Source organism: Drosophila erecta, unplaced genomic scaffold (assembly GCF_003286155.1).
Source record: "Drosophila erecta strain 14021-0224.00,06,07 unplaced genomic scaffold, DereRS2 tig00000055-arrow-pilon, whole genome shotgun sequence".
Lineage (NCBI taxonomy): Eukaryota > Metazoa > Arthropoda > Insecta > Diptera > Drosophilidae > Drosophila > Drosophila erecta.
This window is the reverse complement of record NW_020825200.1, coordinates 21137226-21152158: the sequence shown is the minus strand read 5'-3', so window position 1 is coordinate 21152158 and position 14933 is coordinate 21137226. Positions and strand designations below refer to the sequence as shown.

The following is a 14933-nucleotide window of genomic DNA, read 5'->3' as shown; positions in this document are numbered from 1 at the left end:
GAAATTGGCAATGACGTTAAAGCACCTTTACACATTGATTCCAAGATGATAACGAACTGAATAGGGCAGATGCGTTTTCGATTGGATGAGTCAGCTCGCTGACCGACTTATCGTACCGAGACTTCAGCTTATCCAATGCCAGAAGATAATTCTCTCCAGAAACTGGAAAGGCTCTTATGGCTCGATATCGATATGTAACAAGTAATTTTTGGTTGCTCAGGCTTTATTACCTGACGGCATTTGTTTTGGAAGCGGACAACATTAGTTTCCATGGTTGTTTTATTCAGACCACTGTACAATTACACAAAATCAAAACTTGCAAGTGAGCTGAACCGGAAGAGCACAGTTAGCACGCTTAGAATATGGAATTTTGTGTGTGAGAGTGAGAGAGCGGTTGCACAGTGCAGTTAATGTGCTTCAGTGATGTCAATTTAGCCTTTTCCCGGACAGATCTGTCCTGTTTTTTACTGCTTCATCACGAAAAAATGTCAAACAGCCCCAACCCGGAAATCTGTCCTTTTTTTACGTTTTTCTATCCGGAAATCTATCCTTTTTAGACAATGTCCGAATTTTTAAAAGTTAATTGGTATACATTTTTTTGTTTGCAAACTATGTGGCATCTCTTTTAAGCAAAATATTATCGGTATTGTGTGTAATCGTATGAATATTGAACTCATTTTGTCAAATTGCCTAAAGAAGAATACAAACAAAATAATATACAAAAGCAAAAATTTTGTGATTTCTGCCAAAATGCCTGAAGAAGGGTATAAACAAAAATTTCGAGATTTCTGGTTTGACCAGCCAGATTATAAAAATTGGTTAACAAAGGACCAAAGTGATAAACCAAAGGCTTTTGCAGATACTGCAAGTGCAGCATAAATGCAACAATTGATCAAATTCGTGCTCATAGGGAAACCAAAAAGCACGTGAAAAATACTAAGTGCTGTGCTCAAGTAAATAAAATAACCATGTTGCCTGATAAATCCGATGAAGTGTGTCGCCACCTATAAAATTCCCGAAACGTATTTGAAACGCATTGGCACAATGGCAACCTATGAATCAAACGTTGAGGACGAATGCGTCTTAGACAAAACATTTAAGTGTCCGTATTTTTATTCTTTTAGAATCTACTTCATTTTATCGCTTATCGATAGCACTATATAACTTGTTTACACTAAGGCGCGCAATACAAAAATGGGATGTTTACAATTTTAAAAAAAGGACAAATCTGAAGTTTTTATAGTGTTGTACACGCTATGTACAAAATAGAATTATTATTTAAGAATTTATTAAAAGCCTCCGCTGGTTTTGGCAAAAGCAAAAATAAATTCGGAGCGCAAAATAGAAACGCAACCGTTCGCTTTAAAGTTAGAAGACGAATGGGCTTATAACTACTATAATCAAAACATGATTTGATTTTAAACATTAATCCATCGAGCCATACTCTGCCGAAAGCTAGGGATACATTTGAGAAGAAGTACGCGTTGTTTCGTGACTGTTGTTAACGTTGTTGCGGTTTACCTTCGGCTTATTTCCAGCCTGATTGCTTAGCGGGCTTAGCTTACTTGATTTTAATATATCGATGTAGCCCAGATTGCACGGATTGTTTTTTTCGCCATTGGTGTTGTCGTATTGTCCAGCGAGTTGATATTGACAGCGAGGTCACTGTAATCATAGCTGTAGAGCTTAGCAAAGGGTCCGCAGACATGGGCATTGGTGAGAAAGAGCGCGATCGCTAGTTTACAGTAGGTACAAATTCATTGTCCGGGTTGATAATTTTACCCTCTCTGATGTCAGTTTGCGAAGAAGTGCTAAAGTACGCGCTATTTCTTTGCAAAGCAATCCGCCACTGATCTATCTCTTTTTGTTACTTTACTTCCTCGAGTTTCAGCAGTTAGTTAATATTTTTCTATTTAATTCATGTAAGGAAGACGACAAACAGATTTAGATAATAACCGATTCGCCATCGCATCAAGCGTCTATTCGCTATTAGTTTCGTTGTATTTATTATACCCGTTACTGGTAGAGTAAAAGGTTATACTAAATTCTTTGAATATGGTTTCCGACCATATAAAGTATATACATATATTCTTAATCAGGATCAATAGCCGAGTCGATCTGTCCGTTGGTATAAACGTCGAGATCTCAGGAACTATACAAGCTAGATATATGAGATCAGGCATGCAGATTCCAGAGACATAGACGAAGCGCAAGATTGTTAATGATGTTGCCACGCCCACATTTGAAAAGTGATTTTAATTTTTTTAATTTATTTTGTAAATTTTTTTTTCGATTGGCCTTATTTATACTTTATACTTAAACTTTATACCAAGCCTACTAACCGCCCAAAACAGTCCAAGTACAAAATTAGAATTGGAAATCAAACAACACATACTCGACAGCCAGTCCAAGAAAGTAAAACATTATAATTTATAAAATATTCCTGAGCCAGTAACTCCATACATATTTATGTGCATATTTTCTAATTCTTGGTCGGAGGGGACTTTATGCCTCGACTTTGAAATGGGAGTCTCCTCATAGAAATCCCAGATATAGAACAATTTTGGACGAAGCCCTCCTCAACGATGGCACGCCACTCCCTTTGGAGCATCAAGGAGTTGCTCACGGGTAGCATCGAGTTCGCCGGGACTCTCAACAACATAACGGTCGACAAGGCGGAGAGTCGCACGTAGCAGCGAAAAAAATGGTGGAGGAGGCATGCGATCGGAACATGCTAAAGAGGATACGTACCGAAAGCACCACAGTCCTGATTTCTGGTGCAGCCGTACAGTGTGCCGTACAGTGCAGCACCTTCCTGCGCACTAAGAGGCTCGTCCAGAGAGCTCGTGGCACTTCGCTAGCAAACTAGCTAAGATCTAGCAAGCGCCCGGTTTTCAAGGGGTCGATCTGTCATTATTCCTGGGCATACATGAGCAGGCTTAAGGTTGAAGGCTGATACCAAGATGGTTGTGGATCTGGTGGTGACGCTGGACAAGGGCAAGGACGCCTGAGTCACAGAGAGCATTTAATGTTCCAGGACACTTGCTGGAGATTGTGAGCAACTATTTCACCAATCGGGTGCTCGTCCTTTACATCTCGCATCCAAATTGGGGCACCACAGTCACGTCGCTACGCTTCACAAAGTACTTCAGAGTTATGCTGGACTCTTTCAAGCCGTACATAGTACGCCCACATAAAGGCCAGCGCAACTAAAGGCTCTTTGCAAGGACGCTATAGGAGAGCCCCAAAGCAACCCACACGGAAGTTACTGACAAGCGTAGTAACAGCTCAGCTGCTCTACGCAGCACTAGTGTGAGCCGAAGCTGCTGTGAATAAGTCTAGCCTGCGCCTTCCGAACAATTTCGGACGATGCCGCCATGGTCATCGTTTGCCTAATTCTAATTGGCAGCTTCTCCCTCATCACTAAGCTTCCCATAGCGCCAGAACAGAGGCGAACATGATTGTGGAGGTTGTGTGCAAGTTATAAGATGGTGTGGGCGGTTGGCAATAGTATATCCCTCGCCGCTGTCTCCCAGTGTAGATAGCCGGTTGGCTGTTGCTAGTTGTCCAGTGAGGGGCCGGTTGGCCGTCCTGTTTCTATGATGAAATAGGATGATTAGGTTGGAAGGAGACTGTCCTTCAATACCGCTGGCCTAGAGACTCAGCCGGTATATTTTGTAATAAAAAAGTTTAACGGCTAGGTGCCGGAGTTTCGATATATGAGCTTGTGCTCTTTATTAATTGAATATAAAATCAGAACTGAACTTAAGAACTAACAAAAACTCATGCATGACCGGATACCCGTGGCAGACCGCTGACCAAGCGCATTTTGCAGAAGTCATATGATCGCTGCTAGCCAATGGGACAAAGCCACGGCCCATAAGGACGCAATATGTTGGCTCAGCTCTCGGCCCAATTAGGGTGGACCCAATTTGGGGTGGACCATACATGAGTGGAGTAATAATTATAATATTAAATGCTTAATAAATTATGGGTAATAAAATGATTAATAGCAATAGGAGGAATAAAAATAGGCCTGCTGATGCTAACGTGGGAGTCCGTTGTTAACTTGCACAACATATAATTTTCAATTTCACCATAAGCGGCAAGCGCGGAAGTCAGTAGCGGTAGCCAGAGTCAATGCCGAGTTTCTGTTGCCCCTTATACTAGACACCCCGGGGACATGGGAGGCGGCTTCTGAGTACGCAGCGTTCGAAGACCATGCGGCTTCTAGAAAGGGTGAAGGAGGAGGTGGCGGAATATGCAACTAAATCCTCGCGCGAAGGAATTCTTTGCGGCAGTATCGCGCTCGTGCTTGTACTGCCATCGTGGCAGTATGCTAATAATTAGTTATATCCGTTACACGTAGAGTTAAAGGGGTATACCAAAATTATGTAACAGGCAGAAGGAAGCGTTCCTTAAAGGTGGTTCTGGAAACGCGAGCACACAAATCTAATCACCCAAACATATATTTGGTGAGATGAATACAACCCATAGTGAGCAGAACGTACGAAAGCGGTGCTTTATTCTATGCGGAATATGCTGATATTACAGAACATTTTGAAATTTCTCATACTTCCACTAGCTGAGTAACAGGTATCTGATAGTCGTGGAACTCGACTATAGCATTCTATCTAGATTTATTTATTTGGGGCGCACATTTTTCCTCACGGTTCGTTTTTCATTATATTCACTCAATAAGTAAAATTAACAATATTAGGAAGTAAGGCATCGTTGGTTCGTCTCTTTTCTGCGCCAGTTATGGTCGAAGACACAGGTACGTCTCGGCCAAATCCTTTGATTTTACGGATGGGTCTGGTGGGTTGGATAAATCCCAAGAATAATTCCCAGATAAAAATTCATTTTATTTTACATATTTTGTTAGGCGTACCCAGTGACAAAATATAAAAAAGCTTAGTATACAAAATTGTTGTTGTTATATTACATCCAGCTGTGGATAATGTCCCCGGATTCCGAATGCTGATCCCGCGTTTTCACAATGTTGCAATGTTCTTACAAACTTGTAATTTTTCATGCGGCATTGCGGAAGGGGTGTGGGTTACATTTATTCATGTGGGTTGATGATGTAGGCGGATGGGTTTGGGTGGTGAACCATCATGAGTGCTGGTAACTCGTGCCTTTTAGAAAAGGAATCCGTTAATCTATTTCGTCCTCTTATTGTTATTTTCCTTTTGCTCGTTCCCGTCCCTTTTACCTATATAATTTGTTTCTTTGCATGTCAAAATTTTAAAGTTTCTTACGATGCCTATGCGCCGACTGAGAGCGTCGGCTTAGCAGTCCACTCAAATGAAATAGCGATGAATTTGCTTTAAAACTATGATTAAGCTATGATTAGGTATTGCATTTTCATCACCTTAAATTATTAGAAGAGAGATCGCGTGAGCCGAAGCAGTTGGATTATCAGGTCTGTGGCAAAACTGCACTAATTACGGACTTGTTTATGAGTACTGTTGACATAAACGTCTCTCCAAAACTTTTGGAAGATTAAGGTGGACACTTAATCTTCCAAAATGCCGTAATCACTCCTAATGCCGTACAGCGTCATGTACATCGTAGTCTGGAGCTATCTGAACCTTGGCCACTACCATGTCACAAAATGCAATTTATCATCGAAGGTATAATAATTACAAGTCCACCGCCCAGTGTTTGGAAAGCAGCCGCTCGTGGTATTTAGGCTTTAAATACTCCCGGAATTCCTTAGGCGAAATTCTTTCATAACACGCTACAACGAACCGGGAATAATCGCACTACACGCGTTTTCAGACTCATCTATAAAGGCATATGCAGAATTGTATTCATGTGGCCCACGCATTTCGGTTTCAGTACTCACAGACAAAACACACGCACCTTTCATGCAAAGTTTTCCTTGTCTTTAATTTGTGGCGGCTTTTCCTTACTCGTCTCCTTCGAGCTATGAAGGAGGGCTAGCGTCATGAGAATATCATTGTACGCAACAGGTGTGAAAAAATGAAAAGTGAAACATGAAGTGAAAAGCTTCATGTGCGGTGAGTAATCAAAAACTCCATCCTCACGAGCAATTATTCACTCTCTTGCTACAATCCGTCGATTGGTTGAGTCCTCTCGACATCAGAGAGCTATCTTGTCCAGGTATTAATTAAAAGTCAAAATTACTGGCTAAACATGCTCAATTTAAAATTGGTTGTGATCGAATTGAGAAACAGGCATTATTGTTAGTGATCACTATATGCATACAAAATTGGTTGCGATCAATCATCTGGGTTGAAATACGCTTAGTTGGGTTGATATGGGTTGGCTCTGGCCACGTTGTCAGTTGTATGGCAAGCGTTAAGTGACTTTTTCCTACGAAACGCGCTTTTTTTATAAAGTTGTATAAAATGAACACTAAATGAGTTGCCGGGCAAACAAGGCAAACGACACATTATTTGTGCACTTAAACGACAAAACTTAATTTGGAATTTCTTGGTAGAAAGAAGCCAAACTATTTTCAACAGTCATATCTGCTGCAAATGAATTAAGCAGAATTTTCCCTTAAAATGTTTCTCTCATTTCAAAAAAATTTTAACTTTGTAGTTGTGTTTTGCCGAGTTTCTGAAGATAATATTACAAATTCTGTTTTAAAGTAAAAAAAAACCTAGTTAACGTGTCATTTTCACCCTCTGCAAAATTAAATGCTTCTGCCTTTTGGGAGTGATAGGAAGTAAATCTTTTTGTCAATCCACATTTTCATATCCATTTTAATATTAATTAATTTGTAATGAGTGACATATTTTCAATTCTTCTGTAATTGCTTTCTTATTCCCGAAAGTAAGAACCAAGAAACTGCTGAAGACGAAATTGAAAACAAGAGAGAATGCTATAGAGTTCCCCGACTATTAAATACCTATTTTATAAACCTATTTTATACCTATTATAATAAATGAGGTAAAGTGGGCGTGGAAAAAAGATTTTGACAAATGGATAACAATTTATAAGACTAATAAAAAAATTATCTAAAATAGAAACAAGACAGACTGCTATAGTCGATTTCCCCAACTATCAGATACCCATTACTCCGCTAGTGCGAACGAGAAATTTCATAATTTTCTGGAATATCAGCATATTCCGCAATAAAGACATTTATTCACGTTTTACATTATTTAAGTACATTAAAACCCACAAATCATTTGATGTTTTATAATTATTTTTGAGAAATTTAAATTATGCAATTCTTGGAATATCATTTTTATTAATAGGTAAAATATTTTTATACAACTGCAAATAAAAATTAACTCACACATTTAATTAAAAAAAAGTTCATGCCAAATTTATGGAAGGCGGCAGGCAGTCGGCGTAGTGACGAAGCCAATAAGGAGAGCGTGCGTAGACGACTATGGTTGTCCGATATTAACGGTAATGAAAGGAATTGCATACCAATACTTTGAAAAAATCTATGGTTTTGGAAAAAAAGGTGAAAGGGTCAATTATTGTTAAAAGTACACATCGATTGACTTCGCATTTGTCCAAATCCGATGGTACGTTCCAAAAATATTCCCAGTTTGTTCGTTTGTCATGAAATCATTTTTTTGAATTAAACAGGTCGATATAAGAGAATTTAGGTCTACCACTTTCGAAAAACCGAGCTGGTTTTAGCGAGATGGCTTATTCTTTCTATGCTTTTCAAACGTATTATATCTAAATGCAAAAAATTTGAAACTATGGAAATACCAAGTAGCTTTTTAAACTTTTGGTGAATTTCTCGAAACCGTGTTCAACTATTTATTTTAAAGCTTCTCCGTTTACTACTGGTTATAGTGTTGATAGTGTGGTGGCAAATTCATGATCTTCCCAAAAAAAAACTTCTGATATCAAACCAAAATGACTAAAGCATAAGTGACGTTTACACATCACATGTTCTATTACCTTTTGTGATGAAAAAGTACTTTGAACTTTTAAAACCACTAAGAAGTAAATCACTTAAAAATCTCCTAAATCAGAGGAAAAACCAATTAATTTTTGCTATAAAATTACCGAGAGAACATGTAAAAATTATATTTAGGTTAACTATAAAGTATTAGTATAACTATAACTAATTATAATTTAACAAGATAGAATGCTATAGTCGAGTTCCCCGACTATCAGATACCCGTTACTCAGCTAGTGGAAGTGCAAATGAGAAATTTCAAAATATTCTGAAATATCGGTAAAAAGTAAGGACAAACAAAAAATTTAAATTGAAAAAAAAAAACTTAAAAATTGGGCGTGAGATTTTGGGCGTTTTATGGGTGTTAGAATGGACGTGGCAAAAAGTTTTTGGGCAAATCTATAGAATATTACAAGATATATACAAAAGTGAAAAATTTCACAACATTCTTCAAAAGTGTGGGTGCAACAGTTTTTGGCAGTTTGTGGGCGTGACTAAAATTGTTTTGGCAAATCTATAGAAATTTACAAGATATATAAAGAAGTGAAAATATATCTCAACATTTTACAAAAGTATGGGCGTGACAGGTTTGGGCGGTTTGTAGGCTTTGGAGTGGGTGTGGCAAAAAGTTTTTTGGCAAATCTATAGAATATTACAAGATATATAAAAAAGTGAAAAATATCACAACATTCTTCAAAAGTGTGGGTGTAACAGTTTTTGGCAGTTTATGGGCGTGGCAAAAAGTTTTTTGGCAAATCTATAGAACTTTACAAGATATATTCAAAAATGAAAAAATATCAAAACATTTTTTAAAATTGTGAGCGTGAAAGATTTGTGCGGTTTGTAGAAGTGGGAGTGGCAAAAAGTATTTTGGTAAATCGTGACAGTTTTGTGCTGTTTGTGGGCGTTAGAGTAGGCGTGGCAACATTTGGAAACAAACCTGGGCTATGTCTCAGGAAGCTGCATGCTTAATCTCAATATTCTAGCTTTTGTAGTTCCTGAGGTCGAGGTGTTCATAGGAACAGACGGACACACGGACATGGCCATATCGACTCGGCTTTTGATGCTGATATATTATATATATATATACTTTAATATATATACTTTATATGGTCGGAAACGCTTCCCTCTGCCTGTACATACTTTTCAACGAATTTAGTATAGCCTTTTACTCTAGTTTACGAGTAACGGGTATGCAGCTTCCTGAGGCATAGACGCAGCCCAAGTTTGTTTTCAAATGTGGTCACGCCCACAAAGCTGTCACGCCCACACTTTTGAAAAATGTTGTGATATTTTTTCACTTTTTTATATATCTTGTAAATTTCTATAGATTTGCCAAAATACTTGTTGCCACCCCCACTCTAACGCCAACAAATCAAACAAAACTCTCACTCCCACACTTTTAAAAATTTGATTTTTTTTTTATTTTTTTCTCCCAATTTCTACCGATATTCCAGAAAATTTTGAATGTTCTTGTTAGCACTTCCACTAGCTCAGTAACGGGTATCTGATATTCGGGGAACTCGACTATAGCATTTAAATAAATTTTTCATTTTTAATTTAAATAAAATTTTTTCCCCAATTCCACCGATATTCTAGAAAATGTGGAAATTTATCGTTCGCACTTCCACTAGCTGATAGTCGGGGAAGCGTTTCCGACCATATAAAGTATATATGTATATTCTGATCAGGATCAATAGCCGAGTCGATCTGGCCACGACCGTCTGTCCGTATGAACGCCTCGATCTCAGGAACTACAGAAGCTAAAATGTTGATATTAAACATGCAGCTCCCAGAGACATAGACGCAGTGCAGGTTTGTTTCCAAATATTGCCACGCCCACAAACCGCAAACAAAACTTCCACGCCCACACTTTTAAAAAATGTGCTTTTTTTTTATTTTTTTATATATTTTGTAAATTTTTATAAGTTTGCCAAAAAACTTTTTGCCACGCCCACCCTACACCCACACACAAACCACCCAAAACTGTCACAGCCACACTTTAAAAAAAATTTTAAATTTTCTTCATTTTATTATTTTTTTCCCCAATCCTTACCGATATTCCAGAAAATGTTGAAATTTTTCGTTTATGGAATAACGAGTATCTGATAGTCGGGGAACTCGACTATAGCATTATATCTTCTTTTGACTTAATCTATCTTAATATTTAAGTTTCTTGCAGTTTTGGAAATCTGTTTTGCGTAGGTTCGAAGAGGCTTCAAGTTGAATTAATAGAGGCGAATTTTGTTTTCCAACAAGGGTGCTCTTTGTCGACATATCAGCCAGCAAATGTTTAGTGTTTTCAATTTGAGCTTTCACATGATTTTCTCATTTTTGAGTCGAGCAATATAGTCTTAGTCAGAAAGTTATTTGGAATAATTTCAGGGCGTTAATTATTAATCTTCATTGAAGAAACTATGAGTTCCGTCACTGAAGTTTAGGAGCTTCATCTCTAGGGCAGTTTATATTTTGTTTGGCTTCAGAATCATAATGATCTCTACACATTTCCATTGATTTGAAAAATGGTCTAAAATGAGAATCGCTGTAAATAAAAGCGTTGGAACCCGATTTTCCATAATTTTGATAATCATGTCTTCAGGGAATTTTGTTATTTAAGCAATTAATTTCTGATACAAATATTTTAAATTTAAAATTTTTTGAATGTTTGGTGGAGATCTCCCAACCACTTACCATACCTGATTTATCACAATATGTTAGCTGAGGAACTCAAATTGTTCAATTATAATTATGAACAATAAATGTGCCCGACGCTAGATGCTAGTGATGCTTTATGCTTTATGAAGACCAAGCTTTACAAATCAGTACAATACTTATACAGCTTTTATTATTTACCATATATCAACATGAAATAAATGGTTTGAACTCAATTGGCTTATAAATATTCGCTCGCGGACGAATTTAAACACAGCCCTGGCCAAAAAAAAAATCCAAAGGTTATGCGCATGACAAGCCCCTTGAAACACCAACGCGTTCGGAAGCAGCAACCCCAATGGATTACTTCCTTGGAATGCACCCAGTTGCTGTCGCAAGGAATTTTAGCTGAATCACATCGCCAGCAGAGGCCAGTAAGTCAAACTATGAAACTGTTCTGTGTCACAAATTAAAGAGCTAAAACAGGTAGATAATTAACAGCCATCGCTCGCGCTCGAATTTTGAATCTATGTGAAGTTCACAAAATCAATATACCTCGTACCTTACCGTAACAGTAGTCTTTGCGTAACCCGGCCGACCGACAAATAATTTATTTTCTCGTAGAACAATTAGTATGTCAATATGTCGATATCGTCTTCACACCCGGGTGGGTTAAAAGCTGACGGCACAGCCACCCAGTATAAAGAAACGACGGCCACCATACAAACCTCTGGGCTTCAGTTATCACCTAGGTCCTTCCTACCAGAGCGAGAGGATACGTTAGAGTACTTCATTAAGTTTCCGAAGACTTCATCTAAAAATGAGTTTGTACTAGCAAAGGACCACGACAGCGAGGACAGCCACGTGCCCATTGTCATGCTGTTGGGATGGGCGGGCTGCCAGGATCGATACCTGATGAAATACTCTAAAATTTACGAGGAACGGGGGTAAGTGCGACAGCATGCTTTTGTGCTGACATACCAACACTATCATTGTTTATGACATTTCGCTATTCCTAGACTAATTACTGTGCGATACACGGCTCCGGTAGACAGCCTATTCTGGAGGCGATCTGAAATGATTCCTATCGGCGAGAAAATACTCAAATTGATCCAGGATATGAATTTTGACGCCCATCCATTAATATTTCACATATTTTCTAATGGCGGGGCCTACCTGTACCAACATATTAATTTAGCTGTGATCAAGCACAAATCTCCGTTGCAGGTTCGCGGAGTGATTTTTGACTCTGCTCCTGGAGAGCGTAGGATATTAAGCCTTTATCGCGCTATTACAGCCATCTATGGCAGGGAAAAACGCTGCAACTGCTTGGCCGCACTGGTTATAACCATCACACTTAGTATCATGTGGTTTGTGGAGGTTGGTTACGTTGAATCTAATAGGTGTAGATTATTAGCATTTACTGTTGACTTCGTTTCAGGAATCAATTTCTGCCTTAAAAAGCCTGTTTGTGGCGTCATCGCCAATACGCCCCAGCCCGTTCTGCGACCTCAAAAACGAAGCCAATAGATACCCACAGCTTTTTTTGTATTCCAAAAATGACATTGTTATTCCTTATCGAGATGTGGAAAAATTTATTCAACTTAGACGCGATCAGGGTATTCAGGTATCGTCAGTATGCTTTGAGGATGCCGAGCACGTTAAGATATACACCAAATATCCTAAACAGTACGTCCAGTGTGTGTGTAATTTTATTAGAAACTGCATGACTGTTCCTCCCCTTAAGATGGCTGCTAATTGTGAGAAATCCGAAAATGTGTATCGGAATTACCTTAAATACGATTAGATGGCACAACAGAAAGAAAAAAACTAGTTTCTTTAATGGAAAACTTTAAACTCAACGTAAATATTAAAAATTTAAAGCGCTTTATGTAGAATCAAATTTAAAAGTAATTAAAATAAAACATTTTCAAATATTTAATACAGGTTTATCAAAGAAAAGGGGGGGTGTATGCACGAACAACTTACCTTCTAAGTAAACCATGATTAAATCTTTACCTATTTGTGTGCTAGCGTAACCTCGGCCAACGCGCTTCGTTCGTATGGTAAATATTAATAAATATTATATGTTTCCGCTCTTATTAAAATCATATTTTTTCAGCGACAGATTAAGATAAATATAAAGCATGCTAAGAGTATTTTTTTTTTTTTGATTTAAGTGACATTTAGTACGAAGATCCAGATATATTACCGTAATATATGTGCCACAGATACACCAGGAAAATATTGTTCACCATGAATTTCTTATTTTTCTTGGCTCTTTCACTTTTTCAGACTTGCCTGGTGAGTTAAAGAATGGGAAAGGTTTGAAAAGCAATTTTATAAGTTACACGATACAAAAATATCTGCAGATCAATTTATTTCTTATCCCCCCGTTTCTGGCCATGTTAGTAATGGTAGGATACTGACAGGTTTCGCTAGGTGTTAATAGCAAAAATATTTTCCGCAAAATAAATCTTACCGTGCCTGCACAGGGTTCTGAAACATGTGATAGTGAACGTGCTTAATAAGTTTTGCTATATCAGTAGAAACTGGCATGCTAGCTAACAAATTTCAATAAAATAAAAATGTTTAGACGTAAATGTGTCGTAAATCAAACTTTTCCTTGTATACTTAAACCCGATCCCCTATTTTTTAGGTGTACGATCAATTTGAGATACAACAACAAAGAGGCCGACATTATTATTTATTTTTGAAATATGTCTAAATATTATTTCTTACACTTTCGCCACAGGAACCGAATCATTAAATCTTTATATCAGTTTTATTTTTTAAAATTGTGTTTTGTTATAGGTTGTGCGTTAGATTATTAATGTAATCGTCTAAATATTCGATATCAGAAATTAAAAAGTGTTTCTTTGTAATTGTCATGAAACATGAACGTAAAGATTTTGGGAATTATGTACATATGTAAAGAGTAAGCATAGACATTCTACAGATGTCTACGCAGCGAAAGTTGGAAAGTACAACTATAACACTCATATCGCTACCCTGTAGTTCCACAATTCATCGCTACTGAATTTATTGCTTAAAAATTGTGACATGCAAAGACAAATAATGTAGCTAAAAGGGACGGGGACGAGAAAAAGGAAAATAACAATAAGAGAACAAAATAGATTAACGGATTCCTTTTCTAAAAGGCACGCGCCATTTTTCACTTGCGATTTGATTTTTGTAAGAAGCATACGGGATTTTCATTGAGTGTTAGTTTCAAAAAAAAGGTAATAATTTTAAATTATTAAATGAAATGTTTAATTATTCCATGTAATGGATTCATTTTATAAGCAACAACAAATACAACTCAGAAAGGGGCTCACTTAGGTAAATTGTTTTAGTACATTTTTGTATGCTATGATGGTTCATTGATTAAACGGTGATGTAATAGGTCATAAAAATAGGTAAAAATTCATGAAAGAGCGATAAAGCGGGTGATGATTTGCCTGTTAAAATGCGCATAAACAGTAGTGATTAATAGAGATATGTAAGTTTGCGGTGGTTTCGTGGTGTTATGTGGTGTTTTTCTTAGGGATAATTTCCTAGGACAAGCCAGTGCTAAAGTCATCTCTAATTTTCATAATAATTGAGCGGTCATTAAGCGCTTGAGATTTATACTGGGTGGTGTTTCCTCGGTGTAAAGGTGGTGCAGGGAAATGTCTATTTTGTGCCCAACATGCTTAAAGTATTAATATATAAACTAAAGTGACGTTTTTGTAAATGCTACAAGAAGTTTATACACAGTTCTGCTAAATTTAACGAAATCTGACCTTTTGCAATGAGTTTTTGGAAAACAAACCACTGGGTGTTGCAATCTTTTGAATAAAGTATCTGCATAGCAAATTTATAAGACTAATAAAATTATTAAGAAATACGGCTGTTTGGCCGGTTTTCGGGCATTAGAGTGGGCGTGGAAAAATTTATAACGGGTATAAAAAATCTTTCAGTGTTTTTGACATGCAATATCTTTAATGTTTACTTTTTTTACTTACCTTTTAATAAATGAAATCATCTTATTGGCAAAAAAAAATTGTACCTTGGTACGAAAGTTTTATGGGAGTATTTACCAAAATTCAAAGGTCCAAAGGTCAAATAGCTTCTGTTACTAATTCACCGACTTGAAGGATTCATTTAATTTTCTGGAATTCACTGTACTTTTTTTTATAAAAATATCTGATGTTATGTGGATGTCCTACCACAATTTTGTATGACTTCCCTAACGTTAGCAGCGAGTTGTAAGCTTGCAATGATATGGAATTTATTTGTGGTTGTTCCTTTTCCCTTATTGCACTGATTCATCTACTATCACCTACAAAGCGTCTATGAAAACTTTTCATTATATCATACAATTCAATTTATTTTA

At 37.2% G+C, this 14933-nt stretch overlaps 1 protein-coding gene across 3 annotated transcripts; it reads left to right on the top strand.

Annotated features, from left to right (window-relative positions):
• The first annotated feature begins 10794 nt into the window (after positions 1-10794).
• Positions 10795-12392, top strand: LOC6542353 (transmembrane protein 53). Of its 3 annotated transcripts, none has more exons than XM_026979268.1 (4): positions 10838-11041; positions 11180-11502; positions 11575-11935; positions 11997-12392. In XM_026979268.1, the coding sequence occupies exons 2-4, from the start codon at positions 11198-11200 to the stop codon at positions 12360-12362; spliced, it is 1032 nt and encodes a 343-aa protein (XP_026835069.1). In that variant the 5' UTR covers positions 10838-11041; positions 11180-11197; the 3' UTR covers positions 12363-12392. The 3 variants fall into 3 exon arrangements, with proteins under 3 accessions (XP_026835070.1, XP_026835069.1, XP_001970818.1); XM_001970782.3 differs by having other exon boundaries at positions 10842-10989; XM_026979269.1 differs by lacking the exon at positions 11180-11502 and having other exon boundaries at positions 10795-10989; positions 11783-11935.
• Positions 12393-14933: the final 2541 nt, after the last annotated feature.

Coding starts and splice junctions, on each gene's coding strand:
- LOC6542353 (XM_026979268.1), top strand. CDS start 11,198: ATGTCGATATCGTCTTCACACCCGGGTGGGTTAAAAGCTGACGGCACA. Junction 11,503..11,574: donor AAAATTTACGAGGAACGGGG/GTAAGTGCGACA, acceptor CGCTATTCCTAG/ACTAATTACTGTGCGATACA. Junction 11,936..11,996: donor GTATCATGTGGTTTGTGGAG/GTTGGTTACGTT, acceptor ACTTCGTTTCAG/GAATCAATTTCTGCCTTAAA.